The 21,614-nt window shown below is 43.0% G+C and overlaps 3 protein-coding genes across 3 annotated transcripts; 1 reads left to right on the plus strand and 2 right to left on the minus strand.

Moving 5' to 3' along the window:
• Window positions 1-4,651: 4,651 nt before the first annotated feature.
• LOC308568802 (uncharacterized protein) lies at window positions 4,652-5,323 on the minus strand (the record flags this gene model as incomplete). The annotated part of the gene is made up of 2 exons (XM_081162012.1): window positions 4,652-5,184; window positions 5,272-5,323. The coding sequence occupies 2 exons, from the start codon at window positions 5,321-5,323 to the stop codon at window positions 4,652-4,654; spliced, it is 585 nt and encodes a 194-aa protein (XP_081018138.1).
• A 10,255-nt stretch (window positions 5,324-15,578) lies between these two features.
• LOC308568804 (uncharacterized protein) lies at window positions 15,579-16,043 on the minus strand (the record flags this gene model as incomplete). Its single annotated transcript, XM_081162017.1, has 1 exon — window positions 15,579-16,043. The coding sequence occupies one exon, from the start codon at window positions 16,041-16,043 to the stop codon at window positions 15,579-15,581; it is 465 nt and encodes a 154-aa protein (XP_081018143.1).
• A 2,656-nt stretch (window positions 16,044-18,699) lies between these two features.
• Window positions 18,700-19,251, plus strand: LOC308568410 (uncharacterized protein; the record flags this gene model as incomplete). Its single annotated transcript, XM_081161341.1, has 1 exon — window positions 18,700-19,251. The coding sequence occupies one exon, from the start codon at window positions 18,700-18,702 to the stop codon at window positions 19,249-19,251; it is 552 nt and encodes a 183-aa protein (XP_081017467.1).
• Window positions 19,252-21,614: the final 2,363 nt, after the last annotated feature.

A 21,614-nucleotide genomic window follows, 5' to 3' on the forward strand; every position in this document is an offset into this window, starting at 1 on the left:
TGGGTTCCTGTTCAGAGGTGAGCTGCTCAGATTCTGTTGATTTCTTCTCTCCTGGGGCTTTTATACTCTGGACCCCCAATGTTGGGACCAATAAGCAGGTCTTTCCTCTTTGTTGTTTTCATTGTTTTGATAATTATTGTGGAATTGTCAAGGAGGAAGTTGGTCCCTAAGTGTTTTGAGGTTTATGTAAATTACTGTTTGATCTTTTCCTTAATTGGGAATCCTACATAAACCTTTTCCAGAAATGAGACAGTCAGGAATCATCCCCAGGAGCATTTCTGGTCATATGACATCATGTGGTCATGTGATATTTCTTGCTGTCTTGGGGAAGGTCAGAGTAGTTGCATCTTTGCAGTTTTGTTCCTTTGGTGATGTTCAGGGAACATCTCAGGGAAAGCCCTGAGATGTCAGGGGCTGATCAGTTCTGTGTTGAGAGAAGCCCTGCTTTAGTTTAAAGTTTGAGCTCCCAGAAAATCAGATTCAAGGCTCCAGCATGCATGTATCTGTGGCAACCACTCAAAATGTGTGTCCTAGTTCCATCAAAGACACTTGGGTAACTGGCCCGTTTTATTTCTAATGCTAATCAGCACTGAAAGAAGAGAGTAGAGGCAGAAGCAGTCCACTGGGTTTCAGAGCATCAATCCATTCATGTCCCATCTGTTTTCTCACTGGGTCGGTATCTCAGGTGAGACATACTAACATGCACTTACTCTCATTTATAAATTGAGGCCAATATGTGAGAACAGATGGTGGCCAAGGTATATTTATTGTGTAAATTGATATTTTCAACAAATGTGAAAGATTATCAGCCATAAATTTTTAAATGTTTTTGTGCCCCATTGTCTCTTTCTAGGTAAATTTGTAGGAGTGAAATTGCCATGTCATAGGGAAAGCACATAGTCAGCAGTGTAGAAAGAATGGAGCAGAGACTCAGCATTTCACTACCAGCAGGGTCACCTGCTCTCCTTGATATTACAAGACTTCTGGATTCAGTGGTGTACATATGCTTATTTTCTTATTGAGGTATAATCGACATATAACATTATATTAGTTTCAGGTGTAGGACATTGTAATTCATATTTGTATATATTGTAAAATGATCACCACAATAAGTCTAGTTAACGTCTGTCATCATCCATAGTTACCAGTTTGTTTTCTTGTGATGAGAACTTTATGATCTACTCTCTTAACTTTGAAATATATATAAAAGTATTATTAACGATAGTCGCCATGCTATACATTAAATTTATAACTATTTTTTCATAACTGCAAGTTTGTGTCTTTTGACCCCCCCGCCCATTTCCCTCATGTCCACTCCCCACCTCTGGCCACCTCCAGTGTGTCCTCTGTATCTATAAGCTCAGTTTTGTTATCTTCCATTCCACATATAATCAGATCACGTAGTATTTGTCTTTGTCTGTTTGACATGTCACTTAGCGTAATGCCCTTAAAGTCCATGCTGTTGCAGATGAAAAGTTTTTCTTTTTTATGGCTGAATAAAGTTTCATTTTATATATGTATATATGTTTCTTCACCCATTCATCCATTTTCCATCAGTGAACACTTAGGTTGTTTTCATATCTTGGCTATTATAAATATGCTGCAATGAACATGGGGGTGCATATATCTTTTAAAGTTAGCATTTTTGTTTTCTTCTGATAAATACCCAGAAGTAGAATAGCTGGGTCACAAGGTAGTTCTATGTTTATTTTTGAGGAAACCCCATTGTGTTCTGTAGTGACTGCTCCAATTTACATTTCCACCAGCAGTGTACAAGGGCTCCCTTTCCTCCACAACCTCACCAGCATTTGTTAGGCCTTGTCTTTTTGAGTATCATTGTTGTAACAGGTGTGAGGTGATACCTCATTTTGTTTTTAACTTGCATTTTTCTGACGATCTTTTGTTGAGCACCTCTCCATGTGCCTCATAGCCATCGGTATAGGAGGGTTTTTTTCAGGCAAAATGTCTACTCAGATCCTCTGCCCATTTTTCAGTTAAATTGTTTGTTTCTTTGTTTGTCTTTATGATGGACCTGTATGAGTTTTTATATATATATATAAATTAACCCCTTATGTGATATATGATTGGCAAATCTTTTCTTTCATCCGGTAGTTTGCCTTTTCATTTTGTGGTGTTTTTCTTTGCTGTGCAGAAGCTTTTTAGTTTTGTGTAGTTCTACTTGTTTATTTTTTTGTCATACCCAAAAAGAATCATTGGCAAGATCCATGGCAAGGAACTTACTGTGTATATTTTGTCGAGGAGTTCTGCGGTTTTCATCTTACATTCAAGTTTAAACCTTGAGTTAATTTTTGTATATGGTGTAAGATAGTGATTCTTAACACTCTTTTGCATGTGACAGGGTAATGCTGATATCAGGGTAATGCTGGCCTTGTAAATGGGATTGGAAGTGTTCCCTCCTCTTCTATTATTTGGAAGAGTTTGAGAAACATGGGTATTAATTCTTCTTTAAGTGGTTGGTGGAATTCACTAGTGAAACCATCTGCTCCTAGACTTTTGTTTATGGGAGGTTTTATATTATGGAGTCAATTTATTACTAGTATGACTCTGCTCAGATTTTCTATTTTTTATGAATTATTCTTGGTAGGTTTTTGTTTTTAGGAAGTTACCCATTTCTTCAAGATTATCCAATTTATTGGCATATAATTGTTCTTAGCACTCTCTTATGAGCCTTTGTATTTTTCTGATGTAAATCGTACCATCTTTCCTTTCTGATTTTATTTATTTGAGTCCTCTCCCTGTTTTTCTTGGTGATTCTAGCCAAGGGTTTTTTTCAATTTGTTTCTCTTTTTAAATACCAGCTCTTAGTTTCACTCATCTTTTCTTTTGTCTTTTAAGTCTCTATTTTGATTCTTTCAGCTCTTACTTGGTTCCTTCCTTCCTTGTACTAACTTTGGTCTTTCCTAATTCTCCTTTTCCTAGTTTCTTGAGGAGTGACGTCCCTTTCCTCTAGTTCCCTTTCCTCCTCCCCCTCCTCCCTTTCGTCTCATTCTAGAAGCTGTGGCTGTCCAAGGCGTAAAGGGTGGTCTGGGAGGAGCGAAGGGCAGGCTGCAGGGGATGGGTCTGCTGCGCGCTGCCATTTCCAAAATCGATGTGCCGACGCCCCAGACCCCAAAGGGCTGGCCTTCGGAGGAAGGATGTGTAAGAGGTAACTAGATTGGGCTGCGGGTATGAGGACAAGTTCCCCGGGATGGCATCAGTGTCCTGGTAATAAGAAAAAGAGACCGGAGCCACCCCCCCTTTTTCCCTGTCAGTGGAAGATACAGCAGTTAGGCTGCCGTCCGCAAACCAGAAGGTAGGTTCACCCAGACACCTGCAGAATCATAAGCTTGCGTTTTCCTTGGATGCTTCCAGTTCATCACAGGAACACAGGAAGTTGTTTTGTTCCTTTAGGTGGTTTAGAGGATTTGCATTGCTGAAAGTCATAAATGCCCAGTTCATTGGTTCCCATTCTCTAACTTTGTCCTTAATTAAATGTCTTAAAAGCATTTGGGCCAGGAGGAAAAATTACCATAAAATAGGGGAATACAATATATTATCTTTTTTTGGCAAGAAGGTACTTAATTCCTTGCTCTGCTGATAGCTACTCAGGAGAAGATGTCAATTCAGAATCTGATTTGCATGAGACTCAGGAAGAAGTCCCTTTCAATGAGACTGTCAAGACGACATAAGGATGCTAAAAATAATTAGATGCAGATGAGTGGCTAAACAATCCCTGAGACAGGAAAGACTCTGCCCTCAAGAGGGGGCTAAAATGCTGTCCCTCCTGCCCTAACATGCAGCTGCAGGGACTGAGCTGTGGGACACTGACTTGGGAGGAATGTTTTAAACAGACATTATCCGTACATATGAGGGATTATTCCTGCCATTGTTGAAGTAGAAAATCAGTTTCACATCTTACTAGACCTCAGTACTCAGTGTCACTGCTACTTGTATTGACATGTGAATGAAGGTGCCCTTGAGCAAGAACAGAAGAGCCCATCCTGGATCTCAGCATGTCCATTATTAGCTACATGACATTGCACAATGAGATTTTCTCATCTAAAAATGTGGATAATAATTTGTGGCAGGCTGTTTTGCAGTTCTTATTGGGTACTGCACATGGGATGCAATAAGAGTATGAGTTCCGACATCAGGACTACTGTACAGCAAAAGAAAACACAATATGGGATAAAAATGTTAGAGATTTTATTAAGAAGCATACAGATCCCAGCATCAAGGGAGTGTTTTCAAAGTGATTATGAAAATAAGAAATAGGAGAAAGAACTATGCATACATTGAAAAGAAAACATGATTATGCCGATTGATTGCAGAAACCTATTAAAAAGTTATGAAGAGAAGTTACATAAAGGGAGCAAGAGATCCTGACTCCAATTGAAAGCCAAAAGCATTACTTCTCATCGATGATGTATGAAGTTGTCACATGGTCCATGCACATGGGAGAAACAGAATTGAGGGAAATTGTCTGCACTGCATCAAACTGATTCACAAGTTCCTAAATAGCCAGATGAATAATAGAGATTTTGGTGATAACATGCTGGTTCTCATCAAAGTCAAGGTAGTGAATTGTCTTAAATGGCACATTAGTTAACAGAATGTGTTGTCTCCAGATGGTGGTTCTATGGGGAGATGATCAGCAGCAGCAAGGCTGGCAGCAGCTGGACACACAGCAGGGGCGGCAGCAGGTGGTCCTGCAGCAGGTGGTCTGACAGCATGTGGGGCGGCAGCAAGGCTGGCAGCAGCAGGACCCACAGCAGCTGGGCTGGCAGCAGGGAGTGCAACAGCAGCAAGGCTGGCAGCAGCTGCTCACACAGCAGGGGCGGCAGCAGGTGGTCCTGCAGCAGGTGGTCTGACAGCAGGTTGGGCGGCAGCAAGGCTGGCAGCAGCAGGACCCACAGCAAGGGCTGCAGCAAGGCTGGCAGCAGCAGGGCCCACAGCAAGGGCTGCAGCAAGGCTGGCAGCAGCAGGGCCCACAGCAAGGGCTGCAGCAAGGCTGGCAGCAGCTGGACCCACAGCAAGGGCTGCAGCAAGGCTGGCAGCAGCAGGACCCACAGCAAGGGCTGCAGCAGGTGGTTCTGCAGCAGGTGGTCCTGCAGCAGGTGGTCCTGCAGCAGGTGGCGGCAGCAAGGGGAGCAGCACATTTTGGCAGGTGTGGAGGGTGGGTTCCTGTTCACAGGTGAGTTTCTCAGGTTCTCACGGCTCCTTCCTTTCTGGAGCTTTTATACACGGGCCCCAGATGTCGGCACCAATGACCGGGGTTTTCCTTGTTCCTGTTGACGTTGTTGTCCACAATCCTCTTGGACATTTTAAAGAGGAAGTTGTTCCCTAAATGTGATTAATCTTTTCAAAAGAAGTTCTTAATCTATTTCTGAATTGAAAAAACTCTTAGAGAACTTTTTTTAGATAAAAGGGATGGTCACATTATAAGCATGTTTGTGCTCCGAATACTGTCAGGTCCTGTGATCCGTCTAGTTCCTGCCGGCCTGGGCAGGACAGAGCAGTGGTGACCCTGTGCCTAATCGGTTTACTCCAGAGTCCTAGCAGCCACTAGCTGTACATTACTTTTATTTTTTTTTAAATGAAGTATTTAGATTAGGGGAGATGATACCTGAAGTATCTTTGAGTATTATCATACTGGAAACATTTTTGTGGTTTAACATTCATCTTAAAAAGTGCTCAGGTAAAAGACCCTGAATAGCTGTAGCCATCTTGAGAAAAAAGAAGAGTGGGAAGGATCACTTTACCAGACATCAAACTGTATTACAAGGCCATTGTAATCAAAACAGCCTGGTATTGATACAACAGACATATAGATCAATGGAACAGAACAGAGACCCCAGAAATAGACCCACGCCATTATGGTCAGTTAATATTTGAGAAAGGATGCAAGAGCATCCAATGGAGTAAAGACAGTCTCTTCAATACGTGGGGCTGGGAAAATTAGACAGATACATGCAAAAAAATGAAACTAGGCCACCAACTTTCACCATACACAAAAATAAACTCAAAATGGATAAAAGACTTAAATGTAAGTCTCAAAACCATAAAAATCCTGGAAGAAAACATAGGCAGTAAAGTCACAGACATCCCACATAGTGGAATTTTCACTGATACATCTCCTAGGGCGAGAGAAACAAAAGAAAAAATAAACATGTGGGACTACATCAAACTAAAAAGCTTTTGCACAGCAAAAGAAAACAGCCTCAAAATACAAAGGAACCCCACGGTCTGGGAAAACATATTTGCCAAGGATGCATCTGATAAGGGGCTAATTTACAAAGGGGCTAATTTACAAAGAACTGATATTACTCAGTAAGAGGAAGACAAACAATCCAATTAAGAAATGGGCAAAGGACCTGAATAGACACTTCTCCAAAGAGGACATACGGATGGCCAAGAGACACATGAGAAAATGCTCAACATCACTAATCATCAGGGAGACGCAAATTAAAACCACAGTGAGGTATCACTTCACACCTGTCAGAATGGCTGCCACCAACAAATCAACAAACGATATGTGCTGGCGAGGGTGTGGACAAAGGGGAACCCTGGTACACTGCTGGTGGGAATGCAGACTGGTGCAGCCGCTATGGAAAACAGTATGGAGGCTCCTCAGAAAATTAAAAATGGAGCTGCCTTTTGACCCAGTGATTCCACTCGTAGGATGTATCCTAAGAATCCTGAAACACTAATCAGAAAGAATATATGCACCCCGATGTTCATAGCAGCACAGTTTACAATAGCTAAGATCTGGAAACAGCCCAAGTGCCCATCAGTAGATGAGTGGATAAAAAAGCTGTGGGACATTTACACCATACAATACTATGCAGCTGTAAAGAAGAAGGATCTCGTACCCTTTGGGACAGTATGGGTGGACCTGGAGAGTATTACGCTAAGTGAAATAAGCCAGGCAGTGAAAGACAAATATCACATGATCTTGCTTATATGTGAATCTAAAGAACTTAATAAACTGATGAACAGAATAGATTCAATGACATGGAAGCATGGATCAGACTGACGAATGTCAGAGGGATGGAGGAGGGCGGGTGGGTGGAGGGGGAGAGAGTAACCAAAGAATTTATATGCAGATATCCACAACCCAAGGACATGGACAATGGTGGGGAGAGGGACTGGGGAGGGGGGTGGGGTGGGGTGGAATGGGTCATTGGGGAGAAAAAGGGGCATCTGTAATATTTTAAACAAAAATAAACACACACACAAAAAGTGCTCTATAATTTCCAACTTGGTAAATTGTTATTAATTTCCAACTTGATAGATTATGTCAAAGTGAACACATTCATGTCACCCAGGTTGAAATATAAAATATATCCCATCTTTTTCAAATTAGAGCGTTCACTCATTCCCAAAGGTGGGTAAGTTTAGGCTGTTTTTAAACTCTATATGAATGAAATAATATAGAATTGGCCACTTTCTCTTTACATGATGATTGTGAGACTCGGCCATCTATTACCTGTGCTTCATTCATTCCCCTTGCTGAGTTGTTCCACTAAATGAATCAGACACAATTGCTTTGTTTACTGTTGATATATACAAGGTGGGGCAAAAGTAGGTTTACAGTTGTGAGTACAGGAAACACAGAGTTTGTTCTTGTATTATTATATTTAGTTATTGTGTTATTTTCTATATGAACAACTGTAAACCTACTTTTGCCCTCCCCTGTATGTGGATTGTTAGCAGTTTGGGACTAGTAAAAGCAGTGTTGTTGTGAATGTGTTGGTGCAGGTCCTTTGGGAAATGTACATGAATATTTCTGTTGGATAAACATCTACAAGTAGAATTGTGCAGAGAATTGCTCATAGTGTATCCTAGGTATTTTTTTTTATTTTAGTATATGTTATATTTAAAATGTTAATTTCTAACTGTTTCTGACATACATAGAGACAATTCATGTTTGTATATTGACCATGTAACCAAACTCCCTTATTATTTCTAATACTTTATTAATAGATTTTTGGACATTTTACATGCACAGTCATATCAACCACACATGACAGGATTGCCCTTCTCACATTGACCTTAAGACACAAACAGGAGCAGAACCAATTTATGCAAGCACTTTAAAGAGGAGGCATGTTATCAAGACGAGCAGAGTATCTGCTGCCCTGGGTGCGGACTTGTAGGAATGAATGTGTGTTTCTTAAATGGCGAGTCAACCCTGGAAGTGCAGAGTCAGGAGAGGCCCTCAGGCAAAGGTGGGCAGTGCCCAGCTAGCACCGCACAGAGAGGGGGACATTGCACCTGAGTCTTCCAGCTCCTTAGGCAAGAGCAGGTGCTTGACTTGAATGCAGGAGGTGCCAATAAACAGTCCATTGTTCTAAATTATTTGCTCAGACAATAAACTTCCTATTATTATTTGACTTCACTTTTTGACAATCATGCACAACTGGTAAAATGACTATAAAACTGTAGTTACTACATTTATAATTGTGATTCATAAATGGGCTTATTAGTTTATGGGGATGGATAAAGTTATTATGCCCCAAGAAATCATAGGATGCTGGGTAGCAACATTTTGGACCAAGGGACCCACTTTATGGTGAACAAGGTCAACAGTAGGCACATAACCATGGATCTGCTTGTCCTGTGGATCTACTTCTCCTACTAGACATCACATGACAGAGAAATTGCTAGCCTCATAAAAAATTGGAATGGGGTTCTAGATGTGCAGCAAAGACACCACCATAGAGGTGACAACCTATGGGACTGATATATTGTCTTCTGAGTGTGCTATATATTTTGATCCAATAACCATTATTAGGTTGAAATATATGTAGTACTAATATATCCATAAAAGTTAGGACCCATGGATTCAGCAGCAATGGGTGAGAGTAAGGGTGACCCTCTCACTTTAACGCCCTGCAACATACTTGGGAATCGGCTTCCTATCCCATCATGCCCTTAGGTTCCTCCGGATTGGAAGTTTCACTTCTATGAAAGGCACTTTTTTTTGTCAGGGTCATAACCTAATTATACAACTAGAGTCTGGTCCATTTGGACTTTTCACGTCAGTAGAATAACAGGCAGGGAAAGCAGTCACTATTTACTGAGTAATAATTACCATGAAGAGGTAGAGCATGAAAAAGTGCATGTGGAATGTGGGAATTTACTGGAGTGTCTCATGGTGTGTTCGTGCCCGAAGACAACCTTAGCTGAGCAAGGACAGCACCACAGCTTATCAAGGGTGTAGTAACCTGAGGCTCAGAGCAGGAACAGAAGACCCAGACCTGGATCTGAATCTGTTCATCATTAGCTTGTGACATTACACAGTGAATTTGTTTTTTTTCTAAAACTGTAGATAATATTTGTGAGGGGCTGGTATGATGCTCAGAATGGATGATGCCTATAGTATGCAATAGGTATTTAAATCCCCGTTATCAGGAATGCTGTTCAAGAAATCACACACAATATGGATGAATTATGGTATAGACTTTATTAAGCAACACGTAGAGAAGAGTCCTGCACCTAATAAGACAATTCAAAGGGATCCTGAAAGAAGAAAGCCTTATACAGGAATCATGAGTACATTGTAAGGAAATATGATCATGAAGAATATTACTCAGTTACAGAAACCTATGAATAAATTATGAAGATTTGTTTGACTAAGTTATTTAGAGGGAGCCATTGATCCTGACTTAGAGTCAAAGCCAAGATCATGACTGCATATTGAGCACACACAGAGCTGGGACACGATCCGCATCCACGGGAGGAAGAGAACCGATGGAAGTCCCCTGCACCGCATGAAGCTGACTCTTTAAACGGGCAGATGAGTCACAGAAGTTATGGTCCCAAATGCTGGCTGTCAACAAAGTCCAGAGGTGAATTTGTTTCCTTAATGACAAGTCAGTTGACAGGAGGTGGTTCTCTGGCAGGGTGATCAGCAGCAGCAGGGCTGGCAGCAGCTGGACCCGCAGCCATAGGCTATGCACCCAGGCACGCAGCAGCAGGTGGGGTGGTAGCAGGTTCTGCAGACGTGCACAGGACAGCAGCAAACTTGCTGGCAGCAAGGCTGGCAGCAGCAGGACCCGCCACAGCTGGACCCACAGCAGCTGGGCTGGCAGCAAGGAGTGCTACAGCAGCAAGGCCGGCAGCAGCTGCTCACACAGCAAGGGCGGCAGCAAGGCTGGCAGCAGCTGCTCACACAGCAAGGGCGGCAGCAAGGCTGGCAGCAGCAGGACCCACAACAGCTGGGCCTGCAGCAGGTGGTTCTGCAGCAGGTGGTCCTGCAGCAGGTGGGCTGGCAGCAAGGGGAGCAGCACATTTTGTCAGGTGTGGAGGGTGGGTTCCTGTTCAGAGGTGAGCTTCTCAGATTCTGATGATGTCTTCTCTCCTGGGGCTTTTATACTCTGGACCCCCAGTGATGGGACCAATAAGCAGGACTTTCCTCTTTGTTGTTTTCATTGTTTTGATAATTACTGTGGAATTGTCAAGGAGGAAGTTGGTCCCTTTGTGTCTTGAGGGTTCTATAAATTACTGTTTGTCTTCTCTGTAATTGGGAATCCCACTGAAGAATCTTTTACAGAAATGAGAGTCAGGAACCTCCCCAGCAACATTTCAGGTCACGTGACACCACCTGATCGCGTGTTACTTCCTGCTGTTTGAAGGAGGTCAGAACAGGGGTGTCCTCTCAGTGTTGTTCCCTGGGCCATGTTTAGATTGGGGGTGCCCTGAGCGGTCAGGAGCTGACGGGTCCGTGATTACTGAGGCCCTGCGTGAGTCTGATTCCCAGAAAGTGGGATTCAAGGCTCAGCCCGTATCTGCCTGCGGCCTCCGACTGGAAATGTTTCCTGTCCTGTGGGAGAGTCTTGGTGCTTGGCCACTGTTTCTCTAAGCAGGTCAGCACCCGAACAGGACGGCGCAGAAGCCGCCCCCTGGGCTTCAGAGCCTCAGTCCGTTCATGTTCCCTCTGTTTTCTCAGTTGGGCAGTATCTCAGGTGGGACATTCCAACTTGCACATATTTTCTTACACAAATTGAGGCAAATTGGTGGGATAAGGTGATGGCCAAGTTAAATTTGAATATGTAAATTTATATTTTTTCAACAAATATGGGAAATAATCACCTATAAATTTTTGAATGTGTTTCTGCCCCATTCTCTCTCTCTTCTAGGGACACATGTAAGCATGAAATTGCCATGTTATAGAGAAAACATATAGGCAGCAATTTAGAAAGAATAGAACAGTGTTTCTACATTTCACTACAACACTGTCTCCTGCTCTTTTTGATATTTTGAGCCTTCTGAATTCTACTTTTATATATTAGCTTATTTTTTTATTGCGGTATACCTGACATATAAAATTATGTTACCTTCAGGTATAGAACATAATGGTTTGATATTTGCATTGATCAACACCATCAGTCTAGTTAACATCTTCCAGTGTTCAGAGTTATTATTACTTTTCTTGTGATAAAAACTTTTAAGATCTACTCTCTTACCAACTTTTAAATATGTGGTCCAGTATTATTAACTATGGTCACCATGCTGTACATTGCATTGCCATGACTAATTTATTTCATAACTGGAAGTTGGTATCTATTGTCCCCTTTCTCCCATCTTGCCCACACTGCACACCCCACCACTGGCTACCACCAATGTGGTCTCTGTACCTGTAAGCTCAGGTTTTTTTAGATGCCACATATAAGAGAGATCATAGAGTGTTTGTCTTTGTCTGAGTCATCTCACTTAGCATAATGCCCTCCAGGTCCATGGTGTTGTAGATGGAAAGATGTGCTTCTTTTTCATGGCTAAATAATATTCTGTGTGTGTGTGTGTGTGTGTGTGTGCGGCCCCTTTCCTTCATCCATTCATACATCAATGAATGGATATGCGGGTTGTTTTCCTATCTTGGGTATTGTAAATAATGCTGCAATGAACATGTTGGTGCATATATCTTTCGAATTAGTGAGAATTTTTCAGATAGATATCCAAGAGAGGAATTGCTGAATCATTAGTCAGTTCTATATTTAATTTCTGAGGAATATCCACACTGTTTTCCACAGTGGCTATGCCAATTTAAATTTCCACCAATAGTGCAGAAAAGATTTATTTTCTCCACATCTTCAACACTCATTAGGTCTTGTCTTTTTTTTTATTGTCACTGTGACAGGTATGAATGGATATCTCATTGTGGTTTTAATTTACATTTATTGGAGATCCTCTGTCCATTCTTTAATTTTCTGTGGGTTTGTGCATTTTGTTTTTGTTTTGCAATGGAGTTCCATAAGTTCTTTATGTGTTTTGGATATTAACCCCTTATCAGATATATGATTTGAAATATTTTCTCTCTTTCAGGAGTTTCCCTTTTTATTTTGTTGATGGTTTCCTTTGCCGTGCAGACACTTTTTAGTTTGATGTAGTTCCACTTGCTTCCTTTGTTTTTGGTGTCATATCCAAAAAAGTTTTTGGCAAGGCCCTTGTCAAGGAGCTTATCGCCCATGTATTTGTCCAGGAGTTCTGTGGTTTCCAGTCTTACAATCCAGTCCTTAATCCATTTTGTATTAATTTTTGGGTATGCTGTAAGATAGTGGTTCAGTAGCACTTTTTTTGCATGTGAGTACCCAATTTTCTCAATACCATTTATTGAAAAAGCTGTCCCTTTTTCATTTTGTATTCTTGGCTCCTTGTCATAAATATATTGACCATTATATGAGAGTTTATTTCTAGACTCTGTATTTTGTCCCATTGATATGTGTCTGTTTTTATGCTAGTACCAAACTGTTTTGATTCCTATAGGTTTATAATATAGTTTGAAATCAGGGAGCAAGATGTCTCCAGCTTTGTCCTTGTTTCTCAGGAATGTTTTGGCTACTCAGAGGTATTTGGGGTTCCATATAAATTTTAAGATATTATTCTATTTCTGTGAAAAATACCATTGGAATTTTAATAGAGGTAGCATTGGATCTATATATTGCTTTGAGTAGTTTGGATATTTAACAATATTAATCCTTCCAATCCATGAACACAAAATATCTTTTCTATTGTCTGTGTCCTCTGCAGTTCCTTTCACATATATTTTTAATTTTCAGTGTACAGGTCTTTCACTTTCTTGGTTATATTTATTCCTAGTCATTTTATTCTTTTTTTATGCAAATGTAAATGAAATTATCTTAATTCCTCACTAGTATATAAAAAACACAACCGATTTTTGTATATTGATTTGTAACCTGCAACTTTCCTGAATTTATTGATTAGTTCTAACAGTCTTTTGTGGCATCTTTAGTATGTATTGTGTGTGTATTATTTAGTATGTATTATGTATTATATATATACACACACACATAATTTCATCTGCAAATAGAGTCCGTTTTACTTCTTTATTTCCAATTTTGATGCCTTCGTTTAAAAAAATATTTTTTTACTAATTTCTCTGGCTAGGACTTTCAATACTATATTAAATAAAGTGGCAAGAGTGGCCAGACGAATTGCATGAGCGGCTGGACAGCACGTGAGACAGGAAGCGCGCCCTGCACTCACGGGAGCTGTAAATGCTGTCCCTGCTGCCCCAACAGGAAGCCGCAGGTGCTGAGGTGTGGGACAGTGAAGAGAACTGTGATTAGCACCATGGTTGTGTGTATGTATCATTTTGTGGGGGAGAGGGGTGGCCTCAGAAAATGATGCTTGTTGGCTACATGCAAAGGATGAAAGGCCTAATTGAGTTATCTCATCCCTGGAAGGGACACGAGTGGAAGATAAAGGCATTTGGAGAAGAATCATGTTCATGGAGATGGGGCATCAGCAGAAAGTGCTCCCCCTTTCTGTCCCCCATCAATGCTCCCCAGAGTGTATCCACCGCTTAGGAGGCACTGGACAAGTACAAGTTGGTATAACATTTCCTCTAGCTCGTCAGCTGCGCCAGTACTTGCACAAGGGACATGGACAAAGGAGCCATGGTGGCAGGAATAGAGGCTTTATGTGGACCAACAGCACGACTCTCACCACTGCTACAAACTAGCTTCTGTTGTTCGCGCTGTTGTCAGAAGTAAACAAGGAGTGAGTCCTAATCAATAACATCATTCCTGAAAACCAACCACCCCAAACAGAGCCAAGTGTTCTACAACAGATCACTTCCACAATGAAGGGACAATTCTCCCTTACCGTGATTGCATGTGTGGCGTGTGCAATCATCTTCCCTGGCTGCAGTGCTATCCGCCAGCTTGCAGTATATGGTCATAGGATCCTGGATGGCATCACTTTGGACCAAGGGACCCACTCTATGATCAACAAGGTCAACAATAGGCACATAACCATGGATCTACTTGTCCTACCATACATCACATGATAGAGAAATTGCTGGAATGGTCTCTTAGATGTGCAGCAAAGACATCTGCATAGAGGTGACAGTCTGCTGGATTGATATATTGTCTTCTGAATGTGGAATATACCTTAACCCAATGGCCATTAACATATATGTAATGGACCACCTATATCCATGAATGGTAGTGTACACGGGTTGACTGGAAGTTGAGTGAGTCTTCACACTTTAACCCGCAATGACACACTTGGGAATCTGTGCTTCCCATCCCATCATGCTTTAGATTCTCCTGGATTGAAGGTTTTACTCCTAGGAAAGCACATTTTTGTCAGGAACATAATCTAGTTTACAACTGCCACTGGTCCATTTGGACTCCTCGTGTCAGTAGATGAGCAGCAGAGAAAGCAGTCACTATTTGGTGAGGGATAATTATCATGAGAGGCAGAGCAGGGAGAAGTATACCTGGAGTGTGGGAATTTACTAGAGTGTCTCAGGGTGTCCATGCCCAGTGACTATGGGACCTGAGCAATGACAGCATCGCAGCTTGCCAAGGGCATAGTAACCGGAGGCTTCTTTGGGATGCAGATGTAAGTGCCTTTGAGCAGAAACACAACACTCCTTCCAGGATCTGAGTCAATTCATTCTTAGCTATGTGACATTAAACAATTAACTGGGGGGGTTCCACCCCTGAAAATGGAGATAATTTTTGTGGGGGCTATTATGATGCTCAGAATGGATGATGCATATAGTATGCAATATGTATTTAAATCCCTGTATCAGGAATGCTGTATAAGAAATCACACACACTATGGATGAATTAGGGTATAGACTTTATTAAGAAAGAAAGGTAAGATTCCTGCATTTAGGAATACAGTTCAAAGTGATCATAAAAGAAGAAAGCCTGATACAAGGAGCATGAGTACATTGATATAGAAAATGTGATTATGAAGATTATTTATCAGATGCAAAACGTATTAAAAATTATGAGAATTTGTTTTTCTAAGTTACATGGAGGGAGAGGGTGAAGATCCTGACCACAGAGTCAAAGCAGAGACCATGACCCCATATTGAGGATGCACGAAGCTGGCACGTAATCCACACATGCGGGAGGAGGAGGACTGGGGTCCCTCCACACGCCACCACGCGGATTCGGAGGCTTTGTCAGCCGAATGAGTCACAGAACTCCTGGTGGAGCATGCTGTTGTCAGCAAAGTCTAGGACATGAATGTTTCCAAACTGGCGAGTCAGTTAACAGGTGTTGTGTGAAGATCGTGGTTCTTTGGTGAGAAGATCAGCAGCAGCAAGGGCGGCAGCAGGTGGTCCTGCAGCAGGTGGTCTGACAGCAGGTTGGGCGGCAGCAAGGCTGGCAGCAGCTGGACACACAGCAGGGGCGGCAGCAAGGCTGGCAGCAGCTGGACACACAGCAGGGGCGGCAGCAAGGCTGGCAGCAGCTGGACACACAGCAGGGGCGGCAGCAAGGCTGGCAGCAGCTGGACACACAGCAGGGGCGGCAGCAAGGCTGGCAGCAGCTAGACACACAGCAGGGGCTGCAGCAGCAGCTGGGCCGGCAGCAGGTGGTCCTACAGCAGGTGGTCTGACAGCAGGTCGGGCGGCAGCAAGGCTGGCAGCAGCAGGACCCACAGCATGGTCGGCAGCATGGCTGGCAGCAGCTGGACACACAGCAAGGGCGGCAGCAGCAGGACCCACAACAGCTGGATCCACAGCAGGTGGGCTGGCAGCAAGGAGAGCAGCACATGGTGTCAGGAGTAGAAGGCGAGTTTCTGTTCAGAAGTGAGTTTCTCAGATTCTGATGACTTCTTCTGTGCTCAGGTTTTTATACACTGGACCCCCAATGTTGCGACCAATGAGCAGGACTTTTTTTGTTGTTGTTTATGTTGTTTTTGTAATTACAGGAAAATTTTCAAAGAGGAAGTTGTTCCCTAAGTGATATGAAGCTTTAGAAAATAAGTGTTTAATGTGTTTCTTAATTAAGAATAACTCATAGAAATGTCTATAGATAAAAGGAATGTGCTCACATCAGCATACTTCTCAAAGCAATCTGCAGATTCAATGCAATCTCCATGAAAATTCTAATGGCATTTTTGACAGAAATAGAAAAAAAAATCCTAAAATTTATATGGAATGACAAGAGACCCTGAGTAGCAAAAGCAATCTTGAGAAAAAAGATCAACGCTGGAGACATCATGCTCTCAGATTTCAAACTATATTACAAAGCTATAGTAATCAAAACAGTATGACATTGGCATAAAAACAGATGCATAGATCAATGAACTAGAATAGAGATCCCAGAAATAAACCCATGTATATATGATCAATTAATTTATGACAAAAGAGCCAAGAATACAGTATGGGGAGAAGAGAGCCTTTTCACTAAATGGTGTTGGGAAAATTGTGCAGCCACATGCAAAAGAATAAAAGTGGGCCACAATGTTACACCATACACAAAAATTAACTCAAAATGGATTAAATATTTGAATGTAAGCTCTGAAACTATAAAATTCCTAGAAGAAAGATAGGCAGGAAGTTCACTCACATAAATCTTGGCAATAATTTTTTGGAGTTGACAGCAACACAACAGCAAAAAAAATAAACAAGTTAAACTACATCAAACTAAAAAGCTTCTACATGGCAAAGGAAAGCATCAACGAAACAAAAAGGCAACCTACTGAATGGGAGCAAATATTTGCAAATATTTGTGAGAGGCATTCCATGGTATGGATGTATCACAGTGTGTGTGTTCCACCATTCATCTGTGAAGGAAACCTCAACTGTTTCAAGTTCAGAAAGCTTTAGACATCCTTGCACAAGAGACTAAATCTAAGATGAAAGTCAGGGCCTTTCTTAGATCTGAAAGAGTAGTTACTAATGCAATATATGGCACATGATTTGGGGAGGAGTAATTATACCTAAACTTCTTGGGAGTATTTCTTTATCTAGCCACACACCCTAATATTGTATTCACCTTCAGCACTTCTACCCCAGGCATAACCTCACCAAAAAAAATGTTACCTCTGGTGTCAGGTAGAAAAAGAGATTGAGAACTGCTGGTCTATAAATAACCCCTGCACATCTCTAAGAAGAGATAAACGCAGTACATAATGAAAAAGACAAAGGTTTTGCACATGATATTAACCTCAGTATAAGATCATACTTATTGCCAACCTCTTTCTGCCATGAAACCCAGAATTGTACGCTGAATGCCAACTCTGATACATTAATGAAAATGAATATTATTTGGCCTTTAAAAAAGAAAGGATATCCTGCCATTGGTAATCACGGATGGGCCTGGAAGATACTATGCTAAGTGAAATAAGTCAGTCACAGAAGGACAAATACTGCATGAATCGACTTATGTGAGATATTAAATAAATGAAAGGAGCATAGAATAAAATTTTGGTCTCCAGAGACTGGGGGTAGTAGGAAACAGTTGTTGTTCAGTGTATAGAGTTACAGTTATACAAGGCAAATAACTTCTACAGATCTGCTGTACAACGTTGTGGCTAACAGCATACTATGGTACACTTAAAGTCTTGTTAAGAAGGTAAATCTTATGTTAGTGTTCTTACCACACACACAAAAAAGCAAGGAGACAGAAAAAATAACTTTTGGAGGTGATGAATATATTTAGTACCTTAATTATGGAAATAGTATTAGTCCATACTCATCAAAATGTATACATTGGACATGTGCAGTTTTTTGTATATTAAGTATACCTCAGTGAAGCTGAAGGGAAAGAAGAAACATCAACATTTCATGACTTTGTTTTTCTCCTAGAACATTTATTTCTTGCCCACCTGAAAGTCTAGAAAATGGGCCATGATTCACAGTCAGGAGGGGAAATATCATGAGAGTCTATTCTCATGCCAGTGAGGCCCTATTTCACATTCAAAATTTACCTGCCCACCAGACCCACGATGAATGAGCCATCAAACTAAAATGCAGCTTTACCCTCCCAAGGCACCAAGGAGAAGGTGACTGTTAGAGTCTTCACCACCCAAGGGGACATGCTGGGCTGTGCAACCTGAGACTAGCACAGACACCGCCTAAGGCACAAGTCACGTGACAGCTCCCTTGGAGGAAGCTGAAGCAGGAGAGGCACAGAAGAGGTGATTCGGGAAGAGCTGAAGTGAGGAGTCCTAACACATCAGGAAAAGGAAGCAATGTTTCCAGCCATCTTGAAAAGGTTAACCAGGAAAACAAACTTGGCTAATTTGATAATGGCCTGTTAATTAGGACAAACAACGACAAGGAAAGAGCACTGCATGTGATGACAGCAGCCCTCAGCAGGGTATAAAAGGGGCCCTGGGGCAAGCAGACTTCCAAACCTTCCAAACTCACCTTCCTAATCCACCTTCCTGGAATCTCACTCAGAACCTCCACCCTCTGCCACCATGGTCAACTCGTGTAGTGGATCTGTCTGCTCCGACCAGGGCTGTGGCCAAGGCTGCGGCCAGGAGACCTGCTGCCGCCCCAGCTGCTGCCAGACCACCTGCTGCAGGACCACCTGCTGCCGCCCCAGCTGCTGTGGCTCCTGCTGTGGCTCCAGCTGCTGCCGCCCCATCTGCTGCCAGACCACCTGCTGCCGCCCCAGCTGCTGTGTGTCCAGCTGCTGCCGCCCCAGCTGCTGTGGCTCCAGCTGCTGCCGCCCCTCCTGCTGTAGTTCCTGTTGCTGCCGCCCCATCTGCTGCCAGACCACCTGCTGCAGGACCACCTGCTGCCGCCCCAGCTGCTGTGGCTCCTGCTGTGGCTCCAGCTGCTGCCGCCCCTCCTGCTGCGGTTCCTGTTGCTGCCGCCCCGTCTGCTGCCAGACCACTTGCTGCCGCCCCTCCTGCTGTGTGTCCAGCTGCTGCCGCCCCTCCTGCTGTGGTTCCTGTTGCTGCCGCCCCATCTGCTGCCAGACCACCTGCTGCCGCCCAGTCTGCTCTAGTGGTTCCTGCTGCTAACCACCCTGACCTGTGCCCACCTCGTTTTTGTCAACCAATCTTCATAGTGTAATCCAACTGAACTGAGCCACAAGAGGCCAACTGTAAAACCTCAGTTCCAACTGATTCTTAAACTGGCTTTGGCCTCCAAATATACACCCCCCCCTCATGTTACTATCTCTCTCCCAAATGAACAAGAAGTTTGAATTTTCTCTGACTTCTTTCAACCAACATGTCATCCCAATTGATATATTTCTTCCCTGTCAGACTTTCTCATATGGCGATATCCCTAAATCTTAAATAAATTTCATTTCCCAGGCATACAAATACAACAGCATCGTGTCTGATTATTATTCCTCCTTAGTTGTCCATTGTCCTGTTGTCCTCTGCAGTGAGCAGACTATAGCTGGTGATTTCAGGGTGTGCACCTTTCTGCCCTCAGCATCCCTATTTTAATATAGGACGATGGTTTCTTCCAGCAAACACTTTGACCTCCCTGCCTGCGGACTTTCTCCAGATGAAGAAGCAGGCTCTGGGCGGCAGGGAGCTCCTCTGTAGGAGCAGCGCTCAGCCAGCGGGCGGGAGCAGTGGGTAAACGTTCCGGCGTCTTTCCCCTCGGGTGGGGCAAGTTGTACCGGTCTCGGGGGGGGGGGGGGGGGGGGGGGCTCAGTGGGTGCGCCCGGCTGCCTCCGGGAGGGAGCTGCTCATGACATCATTCTATATAAGCTTCGCTCTCTTCCCCATTTCACTCCCCAGGGTCTCTACAGTGTCTTTTAGGATTATCTCCCAAATAAACTACTAGATCTCGAACCCCTGTTTGGCAGTCTGTTTCTAAGACACCAGTGTTCCAATCTAGTTACCAGTGTCCTTTAAAACATTTTTTTATATATTACAAATGGTTGCCAACTATCAGTGTCAACTCAGATCCAGTAACCAGCAACATCCAATGGGGATTCCAGTGTCCCCTGAGGTCGTGGCTGTGGATTCCTTTGGGAAAGGACTGGAGCGATCACTACCACATACACCTGCTCGGTCCTTGGCCTTGGAGGACTGGCCTCTCCTTCAGTGAGTCAGTGGGCTCTAGGTCTGAGAACTGTCTCAGGTCTGGAAACTGAGTGAGGGATCATAATTTTCCATTGGGATCACTGACCTCAGCCTGTGGGTCACACATCACTTTGCCCCCGTTGTCATTCCAAACTTGCTGCCCGTTAACATATTTTCACCCACATGACTCTTACAGTTAAATGCTGCCACCTGGCCTCTGCTACTTCAAGGATATTATCACTCTCATTGCTCCTTGCATTCCATATTGTGTTTTGTTTTACTGTGCAGCACTCCTGATAAGGATGTATACACATGTTGCATATCATATACATTATCCATCCTGAGCCTCATATAGTCTCCAACAAATAATTATCTCCACCCTCCATATGAGAACGTTTCACAGGGTCATGTTATGTAGCTCAAATGGGCAGACTCAGAGCCAGCACTGTGTCCTTTGCTTCTGCTCAATGACACTTAAGTTTCTATCTAAGACAAGTTAGGATAAGTCCTGGGACTGAGCACCAGCACGATGTTCATTTGAGCGTCTTTAACAATGGAAGCGATGTTCTCTTGTGTGTGTATGCAGATAGCACCTACTTACAGAGTTCTTCCCAAGTCAGTGTCCACACCTCAGCTAGCTGGTAGGGCAGCAAGGGCTGCACTTTAGAGCTCGCCCGCGCGCAGGATCCTTTCCTGTCTCAGGCACTGCCCAGCCACTCAGGCTTTCCTGGGCATCCAATATTTGGGAGCATCCAGTGTGTCCTCATGCCACCGTTGCTGTGTGTCCAGCTGCTGCCAGCCTTCCTGTTGCTGATCCTCTTGCCATGGGATCTTGTGACACAGACTAACCTGACAATCACCCTGTTGCCTCTTCAGGTGCTGCCACAATAACCAGGCTTCACCAACACCCAGCATGCTGCCACCATGGCTCTATCAGGCATTCTTGATTAAAAGGAGCTGTGAGTAGGGCGGTAAGATGTATTCAACTTCAGGCTGATTGTCTTCATCTTTATTTGCTATTATCTCTGTGATGGCTGCAGGCCTTAGGTCTCCTTGATCTACAGCCAGCTTGTCAGGCTTGCAAAACTGATCACTGCTTTCCCTCTAAGTAACCTAAAGCATGAATCACTAGACTTCTTCCCTGTTTACTGTATTTTTGTAATCTCTTCTCTAAGGCATCACTATTCTTCTGTCATTTCATGATTACTGCATCATCTTTCCGGCTGTGGGGAGCTTCTCTGGTTCCTTCCCAATAAAGTCTTTACTGTCTTCCAGCCTATATGGTGATCTTACTCTTTGTAGAGCATTTACTCTGAAGGCCTTACATTCATATTCCATTT

The sequence above is a fragment of the Miniopterus schreibersii genome (assembly GCF_964146895.1).
Source record: "Miniopterus schreibersii genome assembly, chromosome: 16".
Taxonomy (NCBI): Eukaryota; Metazoa; Chordata; class Mammalia; order Chiroptera; family Miniopteridae; genus Miniopterus; species Miniopterus schreibersii.